The 19,450-nt window shown below is 39.2% G+C and overlaps 3 protein-coding genes across 15 annotated transcripts in view; all 3 read right to left on the bottom strand.

Moving 5' to 3' along the window:
• The window catches only part of rassf3 (Ras association domain family member 3), a 56,498-nt gene extending 50,241 nt beyond the window's left edge, over positions 1–6,257 (bottom strand). The window contains exon 1 of the mRNA XM_067490917.1: positions 5,392–6,257. Coding sequence (XP_067347018.1) covers positions 5,392–5,938 — 547 coding nt within the window. The 5' untranslated portion in view covers positions 5,939–6,257. The remainder of the gene's footprint in view (positions 1–5,391) is intronic.
• Positions 6,258–6,611: 354 nt separating this feature from the next.
• Positions 6,612–12,914, bottom strand: LOC137106890 (apoptosis facilitator Bcl-2-like protein 14). Its single transcript, XM_067490918.1, has 7 exons — positions 12,755–12,914; positions 10,968–11,373; positions 9,781–9,885; positions 8,786–8,853; positions 8,188–8,349; positions 7,893–8,006; positions 6,612–7,805 (listed from the first exon to the last, which is right to left on the bottom strand). Exons 2-7 carry the CDS (start codon positions 11,362–11,364, stop codon positions 7,752–7,754), a joined length of 900 nt encoding a protein of 299 aa, XP_067347019.1. The 5' UTR covers positions 11,365–11,373; positions 12,755–12,914; the 3' UTR covers positions 6,612–7,751.
• Positions 12,915–15,159: 2,245 nt separating this feature from the next.
• Positions 15,160–19,450, bottom strand: part of dgki (diacylglycerol kinase, iota) — a 67,530-nt gene continuing 63,239 nt past the window's right edge. For 10 of the 13 annotated variants that reach the window (XM_067490903.1, XM_067490904.1, XM_067490905.1 and 7 more), the window contains one exon: positions 15,160–19,022. In XM_067490903.1, coding sequence (XP_067347004.1) covers positions 18,714–19,022 — 309 coding nt within the window. In that variant the 3' untranslated portion in view covers positions 15,160–18,713. The remainder of the gene's footprint in view (positions 19,023–19,450) is intronic. The other 3 variants (XM_067490911.1, XM_067490912.1, XM_067490916.1) reach the window with 1 other exon arrangement.

Genomic DNA, 19,450 nt, shown 5'->3' with positions numbered 1-19,450 from the left:
TTCACACAGAAACTCTTTTGTCTTGTCTGTGTGAAACACTTCATAGCACAAGGTCTTTAATCAGATGTGTGTGTTTGCAGAGAGAAGCACAATGAGCCTTCAGCTCCTCTGACACTCACCTGCCGAACACACACACACACACACAGTGCAAAAAGAAGCACACACACAAGCACCATTTGGCGTAAGCAGTGAACAGCTGACTCACAAGTCTGTCTTTAATGCCATGGCACCAGCCTCAGGTCAGACTCGCTCACTACAGGTAGCTGTGATTCTCTCAACAATATTTCAGCCTCATTGACCTTTTTTTCCCCTGATGCATCTTTAAATCTGTATAATTTCAGTACTGTAAGGTACAAGCCAGTAATTATTGTCATGAACATGAGGTTTTTTTAAATATATTTCCTGCTGGGACTTCACATTGCAATGAAAAAAAGACCAAGCCCAAGAAAAGGAAACAGGTGACCATGCTCCCTTAAAGAAGAGACACTCTCTGCACATACATTTTACACATTTATAAATCAAAATATGATGATGTTGCAACTACTCATTATTTTCATTACTGAAATATGATGCATATTCTGATTCCTTTCCTGATCACACTTTGTACTATAAAACATCTATAATACTGTAAAACAGCTATTAACATTTCCCTGTACTAGAAAAAAAAAAAGAAAATCAAAGTTATTGAGTTTGATTTCATACATCACAAAAAGAAAGCGTGCACTCTGTTCCGTTTAGATCATTCGCTGTAAATGCTGTACACTAGAAGACAAAGACAGGTGTGTGTGAGAGGACAGGTGTGTGCTGAATACAGTAGCCATCTGTCCCCTAATACTTCTTCAAAATTATCTTTCTGTTCTTTTTTTGTATTTTACATGTTTGGAGTTTGTGGTTTTTTATCGTGCAATCTAAACTCAGCCAGTCAGGTGCAAAGAAAGCTGGAGACACAAACCACAGGGACAGAAATTGGAGACACTGTGACTCTGTGTGTAAAGTTTCCTCCAAAAATACCCCAGTTCAATCAAGGATAAGATCAGTTTCTGTAATATTTTGTTCCTACACTCAGTAAACTGGTTTGTCCTTTCACAAAACGCAAAATGCTTCCACTAACAGAAAGGAATCACCACACTCAATTTAAACTTGGAAACACTCGAAGCTCACCAGAGTTTCTCCACAGCGGACTAACTTCCAGACAGCCAGAGCGCCGCATCGCTTTTGGAAAGCGATCGAAAAATCCAGACATCCTTCTCAAAGTTTTACTTAAGTTTCTGACTAAGCCCATTGCTCACAATTTGTGTCACACACTGCAGAGTTGATTTAGGCTCCACCTGAATCCAGATGTGGATTTAAATCTAAAGATAAGTTGATGTAGATCCACGAACTGGACAAAATCAACCATGATCTGTCTGTGTCTCTGCTCAGGTCTACAATGGTCCCTCTTCTCCCAGAGACTGACCCCCATGTGTTTGTGTCAGCTGTTGTCCCACTGTTTGTTCAGACACTATGACAGTTTGGCTCCACAAGAGACACTTAACCTATGGCTCCTAAGGACACATATCCCTATAGAGCTTTAATTAATCCTAGACTTGGTATTTCTACAGCGTTTTATGTCTGTCTTCCTGTTAATACTGGCCATAATTAGATCCGGTCATCAAAGTTTCAACAGAAGTGACTCGATGTCCTTCCACAGTCCTTGTTCTATGCAAAACAACAATTCAGTGGTGTTTTTTAACGTGAATGAGACTTGAACATACTGTGTTAATTAAATCAAGTCTAAATCTTGCACAATTAAAAGCTGTTTAATATTAGTTAATATTATTCTGCCTCAATCAGTTCAACAGTCATACGGAGCATCTCCTCTGACACGTGCCCTCTTTTCTGACTTGCTGTAATTTCTGTAAAGGACAAAATTGATTCTGTTGTGAATTGGTAAACCAGGCTGTTGTTTATAGCTGTTAAACTTACCCAGAGCCTACAAAAGCATGTTCTATCATCATTACACTGTAAAGTCTATGGACCCAGAGGGAGCACATAGATGGGGTAGTTTGCAGTGTGCACGTGAGTCCACTGCTCTGTTGTCCTTAATAACAACGGCACAGAATTTTTGCAGAGCAGCATGTTTTTCCGTGTAATGTAAACCTACCACCAGACTTTAACTGTTAATCTGCTCTCTGAGGACATGAGAACCAAGTGTTTTCACAGCTCAGACCTTTCCTCAATCATCAGGCATAAGAGTCCCACTGGCTTTCATAAAAAGCCAGCGCTCACCCACGTGTGAGTGTTTAGGGCTGCAGAGTTTACAATAGTCAGCTTTGGTATTTCCCACGATGGTTCAAAATGAGCCCAAGTCAAAAACGTGAAGCCTCAACACTGACTCTCTGCCTTCGAGTCCTACCTACAGTACGGATCCTTTTAGAAGCTTTAATTTGTGTTAAGGGAGGAGTATTTACCACATGACTATGGGATTTAAGTGGATTTAAGCTGGGTGTACCAACTGTAGGAGAACACGTAGATAAAACATATGGAATATTGTGATATTTTGAGATGCACATATGAAGTTTGGCCTGAAGGTAACACCAGTTACTTGGAGTTAAAGTGCATCTGTCTGTTTCTGCCCCGTTACATCCAAAATAACACAACAGATTGAAATCAAGCTGCAGTCGTCTGGTACTACTTAAATGACTGATCCAAGACTAATGAACTCACAAAGAAAGTCTATCTGGTGCAACATTAAACCCTTTCAGACAAAGAACTGCTGCTCTCGGTGGCAGGTTTCTGTTACTTCACCTCGAAGAGAAAGAGACAAATGATGTCAGACCCACAGTAAGAGTGCGAAACAACAATGCAACTGTGTACATATTATAGGGAAAATAGAAAGTGTTCACCTCCCATTAGTAAACTCCAGCTGTTCCTCCAAAACATATTCAATGCTACATATCTTAAGTACTGAGAGTAATAATATATGTTTGTTTAAGGTCTTGTGCATATTAAAAACTAAATCAACCCATATAATAGTGAGTGTAACTGTGCAAAATAACCCACCTTCGCTTAAATACATTGAACTGAATAATCATTAAAAGTTAGTTCCAGCGAAAGTCAGACTGGATTTCTTAAGTCGGTGAAAACACAAACACGAGGTGTTTATGGTGGAAACCGGGTCTGTTTGCAGCTAACTAGAATCCCGCATGAGAAAACACTGCACTGCATAGGAAATTAATTTTTAAAAGGAATACGTGAACAAAACTGCTGCTGCAGCCACTCAACCAGCTTATAACTGAGTTATTCTGCAAGTTAATAAGTGATCCAGTGACTGACCATCAACAGTTCTCTGTGGAGCTACAGGGTCTGGACATTTATGTATTTGCTTTCTTTTTTCCCCCTTATGAGTTTTATATATAGGAGTATGAATGCAAAGAATGCTAAATGCCTCCTAAGTCAATTTTATGTTGAATATTTGTTGTTTTAAGATGAGGGTCACTCATGTTGCTGTACGGGCCTTTAATAGTCTTCCTGAGTGGCAATGTACTGCGGAAATACATACACACATTTAATGAACACAAAAACATGCCCACAATCTCCATCCGCTCTGACGGGAAACACCGAGCTCATTGTGCAGATCTAGCGTCTGCAAACATAACGACGTTGAAGGTAAATGGACAAACTCCATTACAGTTGCTGTGTGTCTGTGTTGGCCTTGTAGCATTTTTATTATATATATATAACCATCAGTTGTTGTTTTGGTGTTGAATATAGTTGAGGCCAATGTTTATTAGTAAGTAAACTCAAAATTTCTGTACTCTGCATTTTAAACTGTAGTTTCTTTCTTTGTAACAGCTAAAGACCAAATCGCCCCATGTAACTAGTTTACGATAGGACAATTAGCAATCACAGTAGTGAAAGTTAATGGAAATCATAAACCTGGGATGTGTATGTGCTTTAAAAGTGAATAAATTGTATTTTCCTTATGCCTCACTCTTATGTGTCATACTGAGTTTTTCTCAGCTAAACTGTTTAATATAATGTTTTAGCAAGTTGATGGTTACGGTAAAATAACAGATTCATTAATAGGTGATGAACTGTTCACACTGTGCTGTCAAAGCCACAAAAAATGTCAATCTTAAAAAATAATAATAATAATAAATAAAAAAAGATTGATTCCTGAATATGAACATGATTTAACCATCTACCAGGCTCGTTACTGGGGGCATTTTTCAGCAAGGAGTAGAGAGATATTTTAATGTAGGGAAGTCAGGGGGAACTTACATGTACTACGCAAATTAGAACCAAAAGAAGCAAGTTAACCAGCAGTGAAGTTGCCCTTTAAAGCCACACTACAGGAAGAGCCAGTAACTAAAATGGGAAAGTGGGAGATAAATTGTAAGACATTATTAAATGTTAAAAATGCGGCTGAATTTACAGTCTAAAATAGCTGTTGAGTTTTCAAGAGGTCGATTCCATTTCAACACCAACAAAATGCAGCGGGGCAGTAATGTTGGTTCAACGCAGAACAAGAGGAACATTTGCCTGCGTTTCCCGTTTCTGTTGTTTGCCAGACAGAAGTGGACACAGAGGGAGGTCCAGAGTTTACACAAGGAGCCTGTCTTCTCCTTGGCCTGAACCAGTCCGTCTGCATACTGACTGCATTCCAGCTAATGAGCCCAGCCTAGTTGTGTCATCAAGAGCAAACGTGTGTTTCTGAACTGTGTGTGAGTGAGAGCCACCACCAATACTTACAGCACCCACTTTGGAAACTGTTCATTCGAGCTATTTAACCGTTTCCACGAAGTCAGACAGTCCAACTGTGGTTCTTGTGGACACTTTAAATCCCCAAACCTTCAAATGTGGCCATTCTGAATTCAGTTCCAGTTCGTAAAAATATATATGTTTGTGCCACCAGCTTTTGTAATTGTGTCAACAAAGTTCAGACTGCTTTAGACTTGATCTTAACCTCTTTTTCCGTAACTGCACAACAACACATTGATTGTTTTATCACACACATTCAGACTGCAAACTCAAATCAACCGGATTTACAACTTTATGTAAAAACAAAAGCAGAATCTCTTTCCATTTGAAATACTGGAGTCAGCACAATTCTGCTTAAAAAACAGTTCAGCAGTAACACAGTTAAGGTGTCAAATCCACATTGTGGCTAATTGCGGGGTCAAATCCTAATTAGATTAACCAAATAAATAAAATGAATCATTATTATTCCCATTTGTAGCCATGATCATGCTCAGGTGAACCTCACCTGCCAGAATATCCAAAGATGTGTTGTAACATGATCAGTGGGAAGTGGTTATAGGTGGGAACAGCTGATGAGCGGAATCGTGAAGAAAGCTCAAATTCTTCCAATGTAAATGTACAGTGTTTATAATCCCACCCCCCACTCACCTGCACAGGTGAGCCCATCCTGGAAGATGTAGCTGCAGCACAAATCACACCAGGTGTTCTCGCCCCCGGGCTCGAAGGTGTGTCCCTCCCCGGACTCCTGCTTGACCCTGGGGTCCCGCTCCCCGGGGGAGAAGATGGTTCTGACGTCGGGGGGCCGGAACCCCTTCTTCCTGCTGCGCGGTGGTCCTCCTCCTCCTTGGCCCTCCAGCCCGTTCCTAGCTTCCGGCTCCCTGTTCTTCTTCTCGACCGTCGGTGAACTCTGCGGTGCTCTGACCTCCGTCTGCAGCTTCTCGCTCCACGCCGCCTCCAGGCTCTCCAGGCTGGCCGGCTGGGAGGACGCGTTCCGCCGGACTACTCTCGCCACCTTTCCGCCTTTGGAGTTTCGCATCTTTGCCCCTGGCGGCGGCCACGTCCCCTCCGGAGCGTCGCTCGGTGTCCCCCCGGATCTGCTGAGACGGTGAATGGCCTGCACTGTTAACGGAGAGTGGTCCGTGAACGAGGAACGTCTGGGGACGTATTTCCGACCCCCCGCCACGCCGTGAAACATCACGCACCGTGTTTAAAAGGGACTGTGCCGCGTTAAAACCGGGCAAGATGGTGTTTACACACAGTTGGAACGCAGCCTAATTGTTTTCAATAATGACACCGACGGACGTCTGACGTCCCTCCGCCGTCCGTGTGCGTTGTCGGCGAGCAGGTTGAGGCGGTCCGGGTGCGCAGGGGGAACGGGTTGGATCTCATTTCAGTGGGAGACATGAAACAGCGGCAGGACACGCTCCGCTGAAGGGAAGCGACATTCCAAAAACACAAGTCACCAAAATGGCCATTTCAACTTTCTCTCAGGGATGTGAAACAGTGTCAGCTCATGGACGGACTCTCCATCATTTCCGTGGAGTTCATCGCATTTACTTTGTATTTAGGAATGAACCACCTGCATTACAAGTCCAAAGACATCTGAACTCCCTGATGTAACTTCCTCTTCCTCTGGTTGATTAATTCCAAAATAAATAAACCAAATGCTGTTTTTTATGACCCTGTTCATATTTATCACGGTAAATGGAGCCGTCAGTAAAGTATAAATGACATTTAAAGCCTACAAACTATCAATGACTAACTTTTGAAATTGGGATCACGGCTGTTGGTGTAATTCCCCCGTTTTACCACACGAGGGCGCGATATACGCTTAAATGTCAAAGTCGGGTGTAATGAGATCAGAGAGAAGCATTGATACACTTTTATTATACATTTTCATATCAGTTCAAGAATAACATTTCAACATACGTACTTTAGTCCAGCATCCCCACACACAGGCTCTGTTTTTAATGCACAGTAACATTTCCAGAGATACATTTAATATTAATACACCGATCAAGACATTATGACCGCCGGTGCAATTTGATACAGTCCAGTACAGAGCCTCTCCCGTAAAATTTACTTTTATAAGGTTATAATTTCTCAGTTTTTAGGCTGAAACTGTCGGGTGATAAAACGGAAAAAAAAAAAATTATACCCTAGTAAAAAGAATTCACGGCAGAGGTGGCCATGATGTTATGACTGGTTTGTGTGGATTGTAATTCAGGTGGAAAGTTGAGCAGATTTCAAATTCCTATTATAATTTCATCATTCTTTCAGTTGCAATGACAAAACTACATATGAGTAAATCAAATTCAGAGTCAGTATGAGGGGGATGTATGAATTAAGACAATACAATGTGTTTAGTCTTAATAAATTTATGTGTAGAAAAAGTAAATCGCACCATACACAACATTTTTTTTTAACATGCAGGTTCACACACCACTAACAAATAGACACAAGCTACAACCCCACAAACATTTTTTTCATGTAAAATATTTAAAAAGTGCAAGTGCTAGACAATACTTAATTAGAAAACCTACACACCGATTTTAAAAAAGTCCCTGAAAAACAGTTTAAAAAAAAAAAAAAAAACACATTTAAAAATGTTTTTTGTTTCAGCATATGTTCAAGGCTTTTAAAAATTATTTTGGAATGATAATTTTTGCCAAAAAAAAATACCCTTATTTATGCACAACCCCCCCCCCCCCCCCCCAAAAAAAAAACCCAAATGTTTTTTTAATGAATCATATGTGTGAATGCTCATGTCAAGTTATGTGCAAGGAAGAAATACAGTGTCCTGAGGCTCATTGAGGCTTCTTCACCGGTTTTTTAATGGCTTTGAGCGGTTAAATATTGCGTGGTTATCCTCGGTGGGAAGTTATGATTCGATCATCAAGGGTCACCAATGTTCTTCACTTTTCCTTTCATGAGGTCAGTCCCTGAACATGCAGTCTGTAGGTTTATCTGCAGGAGGAGCTGAAGGGCGTGAAGCTTTTTGCTTGTGTTCACTGCACGTCCTCGTCCTCGTCCTCATCCTCGTCCTCCTTAAACGCCGCCTTCTGCAAATGTGAAAGAGAAAATTGTTAAAAAGGAACTTTGGAAGGTTTCTGGGTTTTACACAATGGTATTTTCAGTGTTTTACGTACGTATCCGCCATGCTGCTGTGCCCAGTCTGAGAAATACTCGTTAACATATTTTGCTCCAAAACCGAGCACTTGACTCGTGGGCATTGTGTCCAAAGTCGACAGACGACATGTGGCCTGTCAGGGAAGACAAACATTGACTTGTGGCATCTTGTTGAAATCAAATTTTTTATTTTTATTTTTTTTTACATACTCAAAACATTTGGATTTCTTACCATCATATGAAAAGAAAACAAGCACCCTCCATTATCAGGGTCTAAGAGGCTAAAGAGTGCGTAACACTGTAAGGTGCTCTTACCTCACAGGTCACAGCCATCTGGGTTTGGGGTGATGCGTGTGGTCCTGGAGATTCAGGGTCCCGCGACCTGATGCCCATCCTCGTGAGAACAGCCGTCATTACCTCCTTAAAGAAACCGTAGTTCCAGAAAAGCTCTCTGGCCAACCTGACATTTTTCAGCTCCTGGTAGGGTCGAGAAACTTTTTCAGTTTGTTGAAACTCAAATAAATACTGTGAATGTGTCTTTGAATGCATATTTTGGTGACATCGACAGGAGCAATGACACAGCAGGATTTGACAGAAATAGTGCAGCTCACACAGGAAAGGATAAAGGTTTGTCTCAAAAGGTTTGTCTTTATCAGCTGTACAAAAAGTTTATCAGCTGTAAAAAGACGTCTTTCTGTGAACTCTAGACGTACCAGATATGGTGAAATATGGGTGTGTTTTACAGTAAACGCTGCTGATGCATGGAAGCTTTAATCCAGCAAAGAGCAATAAGACACTGTATAAACTTAAAACACAGCCAGCTTCCAAGGTTGTTGGAAAAAAAACACCAAAATGACCTAAAAAGGTTGGAGGACATTATACTTGTACAGGGTTTGACATGATCGTCGCTAACCTGCTCGTTCAGTCTGTCTCCGCTCTCCCTCAGGATTAGACCAATCAGCATCTCCACATTCTCATCACCTAGGAAAAAACAGGACACATCAATCGGCATCCAAAACACAACAAAGCCCAACAATAGAATGTAAACCGCTAGAGTAAAATAGTTTTTAATCAACACATATGAAGATTTAATCATAGACACAACATGGAGGAATGCTTTTGCCTTGTTGCAGATATTTCTTGTAATTTGTCTAAAACGTTTGTACCAGTCATGTCCAGTATGCAGCCTTGACTGCTTCCTGCTACAAAGCACACGCCGCTTTATGGGGGTTTTGCCTTTTGGTTTCCAGCAACAGATTAAAGCTCCAAATGTGAAAAATGATTTTATTGCGGGTTTGTACTTAAGTGAACAAATGGTGGCCACACGGAGCCTTATAATTAATAAAAGTTGGATCACGCTAATGATTGAATATCCGGGATGGGCAGCATTCCTCATCCGATTAAAACAAGAGATTTACAAAAGAACGGTTTCTATTGAAAGGTTCTGGAATCTTTCTTATATGGTGAAAAGTAAGGAAATGTGAAGTAAGGAGTGTGAAGCCTCAGGCACACAGATACTGGGCTTCCTGAACCCTTGAAAAGTTTGTGTGTAAAGGGTAATTTGGACAGAAAGCTAGTGCAACAAGTGAAATAATGCACAATGCCTGTCAAGCAGATGTCCAAAGACTGAACCTAAACATAATCTCCACCAAATTCTGGATTTGCTAGAGTTTGGTATCGTTGGGAGCATAAGCTTTGGGTTTGACAATACACAGACAGGACAGGCACACTGAGCTGGAGTTCTGAAGGCAGATGGTCCCACAGCTTAATAATAATAATAATAATAATAATAAAAAAAAAAAAAACTTTCGACTGCCCCAACATGATCCTCGTTTTGTTCATCTTAGTGAGAATGGAGTCAGAATACATCTGCTCGTAGTGCTGTGTAGGCAGGACACCAGGACTCACCTACTGGAGCGTCACACTCTATTTCCGGAGGGAACGGGATGTCATCTGCGATCCTCGTCAGTCTGTTTGCTACATCTGCCAGCTCATCCTGCTCTTCTTTTTCATCTAAAGTAACCGAACAGAAAGTGTATAGGGTGTGAACACCTGCACGAGTTACAAAATTACAAGCAGACAACAACAAGTCTGACTATTTCTCTGATGGGTTTCCCCAAATACAAGATCCAAAAAAACCTGTTACATCACAGAGTCATGAGATATGACTCAGCGCATATGTAAATTTCCTGCTGATAACAAAGTCAAGAAGCAGGAGGAACCTGTGGCTGCACGTCGTCACTCAACTCAGTTTGCTGATTTTTATTTATGACGCATCGAGAAATAATAAGTGTGTCACACAAGTGATTCACAAGAAGTTCAACTTTCGGGTTTTGTTTTTACGGTGAAGTCGTTTCCCACCATTTTATCTTGGTTCAAGGGTTTTATACTGTTATATTTACTGAAGAACTATCCTAATCAATTACATCAGCGGCACAGCCTGTAAAAGGCAGGTGTTTCAACTGTAATATTACTAAAACATCAAAGGTGTTATTCTTATTACTATTGGATTTCCCAGTTGTGAACAATTCCTGTAATGTCTGACCAAATGATCAATCTAATGGTTTCCAAACTCAGAACAGAATAGAAACAAAAATATGAAAGTGAAAGAAAAGGGTCATGTATTCACTGGCTTGTTGATAAACACTTAGAATGCAGAGAGATTCCACTTTTACATTTAAAGGAACTGAAACCACCAATCTTTCCATGTTTTTGCTCCAAAACAATGATTTCAACATTTGAGTAGATGGTAGCTAATTATAACTGCTGCACACAGTGATATTTTTTACATATATTACACATTTACTATAACAGAATATGCACATGTATCGTTTTTATAATTTATACTCACTGATGTATGAGTGCACTGCTAGATCTGCGATATTTTATTTCTATGTTTGTTCTTGTGGCACTACGATAAGTGATTTTTAAATGTTTTTATTTAGCTGCACGACTGTGGAGTTGTTAGTTTCTTTTGTCTAAATTTAGATTAACTCTAAGCCACGTGCACAGCCCTGTGACATTACATTTCATAGGTAAAAATGTGTCGTTGCAGCTGGTCAGGACATCTGAATCTACTGTATCCAAATACTCACCACCTCTAGAACCAGCACATCTGTCCTCCACCTCGTACTGCTTCTCATTTGTTTGGTCTGGCTCTTCCTTCTCTGTCTGAGGTTGGATGCATTTTAAAAAGCGGAGCACACGTTTCCATGCCTTGTTCTTCTTCTTCTTGGCTGTCACCTTTTTATCAGTCTGAGATGGAGCCGTACCGTTTGCATCCATTTGATCCGTTTTACCACTAAGTGAAACCGGCGTGCCGCTGTCTTTATTTGGCCGTCTCCTCGTTGCGTAGGCCATAAGGATTCTAAACTCCACCATGTTCTCCATGTCCGATGTGCCTGAGGTAGAGTTACGATCACAGTCTGTGCTGCTTTTGAGGTTGCTATGGTTGCAGAAGGGGTCGTGGATTTCCATCACTCCATTTGCCATCTTGGTTTACTGTCAAGAATAGAAAAGGATTTATTTTCTACTTCTGGTTGTATGACTCATTTGCACTCTGTTCTGCAACGTGAATAATATGTTTAGGCTTGTAAATGATTTTATTTTCTGTGATTTTTAGACTCAATAACCATTGAATATTCTTTAGTTCAGTATAGGTGGTGATTTATGGGATTATGTACATCTTAAAGATTCTGTAAAAAGCACTTTAAGACGTCAGCATAAATTCTTTAGTCTTGTATTTGATTTGACGTATATTTATAGTCATATTTAACACTCCAGCAAACTTATTCACAAGCACAAGATGACGTGTGACCTGCAATTCAAAACTACAAAAACACTGACAGTACTAGAGACAGAGATTGGAAGCTAATCCTCACATTTAGGATACTAGAACATAAATTTGAATATCTGCTTGATACAAGGACTAAACTGTTGTAATCAGAGGTTTGTACTGTAATATACAGTGTAAAGCTCCGTATCTGTGTAATAATGGGTATTTGTTGCTCTCTACTCTGGTTTAAAGCGGCTGAGGTTTATTGGCGTCAGCTGTGGGGAGAAGGGGCGTTACACCACCACCTGAGTCAGACGTGTGCGGACACGTCCCAGGATCCAACTAAACATCAGCCTGTCGATTTACTAAACGCATAAAATACTGCGCGTTTTAAACGACTGTATTTAAAGTTTTTTTGTTTTTGCTGCCGTGTCAATGTATAAAAGTTTGTATTACGATTGTTTAGGCCGTTTCCGCTGTCGGTGAAGTCCGTAAAGCGCAGAAAAGCAGCCTTTCTTGTTCTGACTATGTTTCCAAGATCTACAGAGACTCTTATAACGATCCGGATGAAGAAATGTGTGGTTGTCTGTACAATGAAGATAGTTTATGTTCAAAATCGTGCGTTTCCCTCCCATACGGGTAACGGCCGACCGCCGCCATCTTTGTGTTGACGCAAACGCTGGCGTTAACTCATCAAACGACTTAAACTGTTCTGTCAACATTCAGCGGGTTGGAGATTTGACAGTTGCCCGGATGGTTAGAAAAGTCTTTCGGGATTCTAGAGGGACACCGCGAACAATGCTGAATGGTTTTGAACGACCTGCAAAGACTTTTAAACATCGTTGTATAATTAACTTCTATTGACATCAGTGATTCAAGTGAATCGGACACTAAAAAGTTTTTACAAAACTTTAACTAAACGAAAAAAAACAGCTGAAAAATCCCCAATCCGCTGGAAATCAGGCAACTGTGGAGCCTGGAAACGTCCGCTGGTTACTTAAATTCAACTTTTGTCGTTTAAAGCGCGTCTAAGTTTCTACAAAACACATTTAAATCAGTACTTCCTGTATGTGAAATATTTGAAAACAGAAAAACAATCGTACTTACGGTCCAAATGGTCACAAACACGGTAAATTAAAGTAAAATGACCCCTATTTGTTTTACGTTGACCAAAACGTCTTATAGTTTAACAATGTCCCCCAGTTGACTCCTGACTCCAAGTCCCCTCTTTTAAGGACTGAACGTCTGACGTGCATAACGTGATGACGCACCAACGAAACTGAGTCCTTCTTCCGAAACAGAAACAGTTTGAGACTTTGTTTTTCTAATATGATGACTTTACAAAAACGCTGCCATACTTTGTCATGAAGCTTCTAAAATCCCTACACTTGTTTTTATTTTCTACCTATAGACATTTTAAAGTAACTATTCACGGGGACTAGCTTCAAAGTGACAAAGATAATGCTGTGTGAAGACGGAATAATCCAGAAAGATGTGATACAATGATCTCAGATCATATAAAAATGTAAAATAAAAATCAGAACTTTGATCAAAACCCTAACTTGAAATCAGAAAATATAGAAACGAGAAAGTGTTCAGTCTTTCTGACATGAAACTTGTACGCATCATTTGACATTTAGAAACTGGGTAGAAGTTCACCTGGGGCCTTATTTTGAAAGACACTGAGGCGGTAAATATGTCTAAACACCTGACAGAAGTCATAAGGTGTTCCAAAGAAATCCATTTCTGACAGGTCCCGTTAGTAAAACTGGCAGTAAAGCACATTTTTTCAACATGACTGAAAGGTTGACTCCATTGTGCAACTTAACTCTGTCAAACAAGGAAACAGATTCAATATTTGAGTGTGATATACTGATTTGGTTTTGTCCATAAAATGTATTGAAATATAATAAACAAACATAAAAAAAGTGATAATTGCACATGGAAAGTTATAGTTTAAAAAAAGAAAAGTGGGTTGGAGGGTCCCCGGTTCGTCGTGGGTCAGACACCGAAAACCCCCTATTAAAGTGTCATCAGCTATGTGCAGATGTCCAACAACGGTTTCCCAATGGGAAAAAAATAAATTATGAATGGTTATAAAAAGTAAGAAATTACCTAAAAACACTTTCTGGCATAGACAGTTACAAAATGAAACACAGTTTTGTTTATTAACCAAAATGTACCAGAAAACTTTTATATTGTGAGTAAGATGTGACCCACAGTTTGTTGTACATTTGTAAAACAGCGATTTAAACCTTCAGGAAATTCCCAGATACGAGGTCATACTTACAGTGACTTGTAAAATTCTACACAGTAATCTGGGTGACAGTTCGCAACCTTTTGCTAATGGGGTTTATGAGGAAAAACCTGCAGGATCTGATCCACAGGTGCCAGCGTCTCAGCAGCTGCAAGCTCGCTCTTGTTTAATTGGGCTCAATGACTCAGTAGTGAAATATGGAGCCCAAAAGTCTGTTTCTAATGGTAGATTCCCTTTTATGAAATACTGTAAGTCAAAATTAGAACAGAGAAGTCAAAATTCTTAAAAAAACAGAATTGAGGCGCAAACGGATAAAGAAAACGTAACCAGACATTTGGGATGTTTTCATAGTATTAAAATTCAGTAGTGGGACAAAAAAAAAACAAAAACGACATTTTCCAAAAATAGATTTTCAATTGTAATATGTAAAGTTTGATTGAGCCTGTGGCAGAAAAAGTGAGTGGAGTTTTCCTATAAATGGACTTAACTCCAACCGTCTCCTGCTTCAGTCTGAACAGAACAGTTATTGGAAAATATTTTTTTAAGTCAGATATGAAGTCACAGAGGCTTATCACACTCATTAAATTTCCACAAGTCAGGTTCCACTCTGTATTACGACATTTCCCCAAAGTTTAGAAATGGTTTTTTGCAACTCTCTGCTGTAATGTTAACCCCCCCAAAAAAGTTTCTGAAATGTAGATTTTCTCGTCTTTTTTTAATGCTTTTAATCCTAGTTTGTTTCCTTTTTTAAGTGTTTTGAATTTTTCAGTCACCATAGCAGCGTCATGATCAGTCCAAACAAAATTATCTCAAAAACTACTGAATTAATTTCCTCAACTAACAAAAACTAACCTGTGTAATACTGATTGTTTTCACTGTTAAATATGGTCTGTGGCCTCTGTGACCACTTTTAAAGCCTGGATATGCTCATTTTGTTACTATTTTTAAATAAAATATTGTGTATTTCACTGATTGTGGAGTGAAAGTGTGAAGCAGCAGAAAATAAGTAGAAATACCCCAAAACTTGTACATAAAGTAAATGTTGGGCTGCTTCCCTCTCATGAATGTTTTGGGTAAACAACTTTGTAACCGTAAGAAAGAAGAATTTTCTCCTTAATTCAAACAGGAAATGATGTTGATGAAATGATGACCACAGCATCTTCTTTTAGCAAACAAGGAAATAAAACAAGGGATTTGATGTGATATTAGCAGAAAAACTCCCAACCCACATCCAACATATGAAAGACCTCGGGTATAAATCATTTAAAACTATAATTTAATAGTTTAAACAACAATAATGCCATTTTTTAAAATGTCATAACCATAAAATAATCCCAAGGAGGTAAGAAAATACCATGCATAACCAACACGGATGAGAGACACAGTTTTAATACAGGTTTCTACTGAATCAAAGCATGTGTGTGTGTGTGTGTGTGTGTGTGTGTGTGTGTGTGTGTGGTTCACAACCCGGCTGATCTCATCACTACCATCACTTCAGGGAAAAAAAAAAAAGCATCACAACTCACAGGTTAAAAGATTTCATTTACACACATTTTTTCAAATCTATTTCACCACCTCCAGACACTCGTTGTTGGATGTGGACAGCTGTGGCCATCGTATACTTCAGCAGGAAAGTCACATCTGAGAGCCTTAAACATGTAGATTAATGAAGATTAAAACTTTTGAAAAATTGCCAGTTTTTCCTCGAACCACAGTGGGAAGAACATTAACTTTTTTTTTTTTTTTTTTTAAATGTCAATACTCTTAAATAAGCTGTAGCCAGTGATTAGCTCTGTGGGTAAACAAACAAATTTGAAAAAACTACTCTCGACACTGCATCAATTCACCCTATTAAGTATTTATAAGCTGTATTGAAACATTTCAAACACACTTTAATGTAGTTGTAAGCAGATATTAATTGTGGTGATTTTCACAATTATAACTTCATTCTCCAGAATAAATTAACTACAGTGTAGTAACAATATAGTTACTATAGAATAAGTTTCCATTAATAAACATTTAAAATATGATATGTGCTTACAACTACACTGACTATTAAAGCCGTTTATATACAACTTATATACTAAATAAGGGGCTAAACGCAGATGTTTTTATTACACTACATACAGGACCTCCAACCAAAAATGGTGCCTGTACTGTAGCTGTAACTAGTGCTTGTTTATAGAGCACTAACACCTGGGCAAAGACTTGTCGGCACTGTTCTGCATCTGTTGTTCACACCTTTTCTGTACAGCTGTAAAAAACCAAACAAACCAAAAAAAAAAAAAACACTTGCAGGGGCATCGTGAATGCTCAACGTTCAGGTCACAGACTCTAATGATCGAATCAAGTTGCTAAGTAATATCTTAAATCCAGGCCGTACTCTACATCCTGTACAGTCCATAATCAATACTTTCCATCTAAACCAAGAGATTTTGGTAGAAGGTTTTACAATGACTCACACTGAGTAAATGAAAAGTGTTAAACGAAAACGTTAGATCGAGCTGGAATCTTTGAAACAATTCCCATCTCTAATGAGGAAGTGTTGTCTTGTCTCACACGCACGCTTCTAAATACTGAAAGAGTTGAGATTGAAGAGTCGTTCTTAACTGAACCACTGAAGCTTTTAACCACATCATAGACACTGAAATACAGAGGAAACTTTTTCATTTCCTTACAGCGACCGTGATGTGTCAGGGTGATGTCTTCAAACGAATCTCACAGGTTTTCATCGTTCAGGAAAACAAAACGCACACTGACAGACATAAAAAGTCAAAAACCATTTTTGTATTGTTTAGTAATACTGTGAGCTTTGTAGCATCTAAAATGTCATTTCCAACCGTTAGCATTGCTACAATGAAGTCTTTGAAAGAATCTCCTACTGTAAATATCAATTTGGTTTACGACATCACAGGGTTGTTTAAAATTGACCTACATGCACACAGATGAAAAAACACGAAACATAAAAATAACAAACCCAACCAGCACAGAGGTAAAAGAGCACATTCAATACTCCTCGGTGACAAAGGTAAAAACATTAATGTAATGTAAACGATACAGAGAAAAAAATGCAAAAAGACGTCATCTATTCATATTGCATTAAATATGGCTCAGATTTTACTTTTCGTCTTTGATAAATGCTGCATACACACACTCAGGCATGTGTAAATGTGACACACGAATACACTCTCACATGCACACGCACTGTTATAACACCACACACAGAAAGAACATAATAGTAACTGGTCTCTTTCTGTTGCAGTTGTACTTTTGAGATTTGATATGGAATGGGACATAATATCTCACACACACACACACACACGCTGTAGGTGAAAAGCCTTGTCACGCCAGGAGTACCAGATACACACAATCCCACTGTGAAAAAGTGCAGCTGCAGAAGCTTTAGTTTGAAGATAAACAGTTCAGTGATTATGTCTGAAATTATCTTTTTTTTTTTTTAAACACAGTCTGGTCTGTTGTCCAAAAATCAACCAACCGTTCTCCATCTGGTTGAGTGATATGAAAAGCTCAGTAACTCATCTCGGACCTGAAAACCAACTTGGAGGCATCATTTAGAATCTTCTAAGGAAATTCTGAAGAGCTACACTCAAGATAATTATCATTATCAGTTATGTGCTGACTGCTTGACGTATAAAAGGTCAGAAAACAGTTGAAAGTGCTCCTCATGTTTTCCTAAACCACAGAATGAACAGTTCAAAAACCCCAATTTTCTTTTTATGGACAGATGACAAAGGAAACCAGTGAAAATTCACATTTAAGAACTTGGGAGCTTTTCCAATAAAAAAGAAAAGTATAATCATAATCATCATAATAATAACTTTCTTTCATCTCCACTCTGTTTTCTGTTACAGACACATGGTTGGGGAATAATGTATCATTCAATGTTACTATCATCATGATATTTCCATTTTAAAAATGCCAAGGTTTTGTGTAGTGAATATCTCAAATCTGTATCTAAAATTTTACAGGATTAAAAGCAAACTGCAACAAAAATATGTTTCGTCTTATCTACTGCAGGGATTTGAATAAAGGTTTGATTAGTTTATGTCATTTTGTTCTGTTTGGCACATCACCACCCAGGAAGTGAACATCAACGTGCTGAAGGCAAGTTTGAGGACGTGTGACCAAACATTAGGGCACTTTAAACAGTCTAATCTCTACAGTCCTGACTGCACTGTTAGTGTGTGCGTGTGTGTATACACACTGCAGGAAATGGTTCCTGAAAAAGTTCCTTGTCCTCTGGGAAGGTTTCTGAGGTGTAATGATACTGTGAATATTTGACTGCTCCCTGTACTTGATTTGATTGTGCTTTTGTAATTTTATAACTACGAGTCGCCAGTGACTCAGGGACAGTAAATGAAACGGTGATAAAAACCTTATCGTTGCATAATTCGATTTTTGGAACAGACGTGACACCACGTAAACGTGATGACTTTGGCACATGTTAACTATCCGTTCTGAAATGCTATTTTGACTATTTTCCACAGAAATCTTTTCCGACACTTAACCACTGTGAAGGTCTTACTGGACATCAACAACATTATCCATGACAAGAATTAAACCCTCATAACATGAGAAACATGTTTTCACGAGTTCAGCTCTCCTGAACACACGACCTGTGACGGCTGCTCAAAGTGCACTTGTATTCTGAACTCTTATAGTCCTACAATCGATCACTCAATCAGTCCATCAGCACAACCAATAAATAGAATGTGAATAAATAAATACTAATAAATAGATGACCATTAAAATCTCCACTGCAGTGCTGCTGTGCGTTGAAGCAGTTCATCACTCCTCTGTCTGCAGAGACACTGGAGTCCAAACCAGATTCTGTTCATTCTCCTGCAGATTCTTCTCCACTACAAGTGTGTGCAGAGTCCAGAGAGACAGAGTTAGTGTTAGTGAGTGTGTGCGCGTGAGCCTCAGACAGCTGTCTCCAAGTCTTCGTGGGTGGGAGAGGATGCGGTTTGCTTGGCGCTCAGGTAGGCGGCGAGCTCCGAGTCGCCCTCTGCTTGGTCTGCTGCTGTCTTCCCCTGGTGGGCACACACACATCACTGTCTTTATGTTTTTGGTTGTGGTCTCAAACGTTGGATTTGTCTGTCAAATATCAAACATAATAGTGTTTCGTCTAATCAACAGCGCCGAAGCTAAATCTGTCGTTTATTACCAAAAGTAGCAATGGAAGGTCAATGGAAATCACTTTCATCTCATTCAAATGCAAATCTATGCAGCATATAAACAAAAATCTACTGTAATTAATCATCTAATCTATGCGAGTTACCTGGAGTGTCAGTTTACTTTCTCCCAATTAAGCAAACCATCTCTTAATAAGTACCCAAGAGTTGTCTTTGCAAAAACACACACGTTATCTATTTCTACTTGTTCACTGAAAGTGTTAAGGGCTTACAGCTCTTTCTGGGAAATCTTTTGATTTCATTAATGTGCCAATGTTGAGCAAATTGCTCTTAAATCTAATCTGTGAGCACTGAGTTTTTGCAGTTGTTAAACAAAGAAAGCAAATGAAT

The sequence above is a fragment of the Channa argus genome, chromosome 21, assembly GCF_033026475.1.
Source record: "Channa argus isolate prfri chromosome 21, Channa argus male v1.0, whole genome shotgun sequence".
In the NCBI taxonomy this organism is placed as follows: domain Eukaryota; kingdom Metazoa; phylum Chordata; class Actinopteri; order Anabantiformes; family Channidae; genus Channa; species Channa argus.
Note: the sequence above shows the minus strand (reverse complement) of the source record. Positions and strands in the feature narration are given on the sequence as shown.

Excerpts from the sequence above, each read along its gene's own strand:
- LOC137106890 (XM_067490918.1), bottom strand. The coding sequence starts at position 11,364 with ATGGCAAATGGAGTGATGGAAATCCACGACCCCTTCTGCAACCATAGC. Across the intron at positions 8,854-9,780 it reads AGAGTGTGACGCTCCAGTAG|GTGATGAGAATGTGGAGATG; the intron begins GTGAGTCCTGGT and ends GTTTTTTCCTAG. Across the intron at positions 7,806-7,892 it reads CACAGCAGCATGGCGGATAC|AAGGCGGCGTTTAAGGAGGA; the intron begins GTACGTAAAACA and ends TCACATTTGCAG.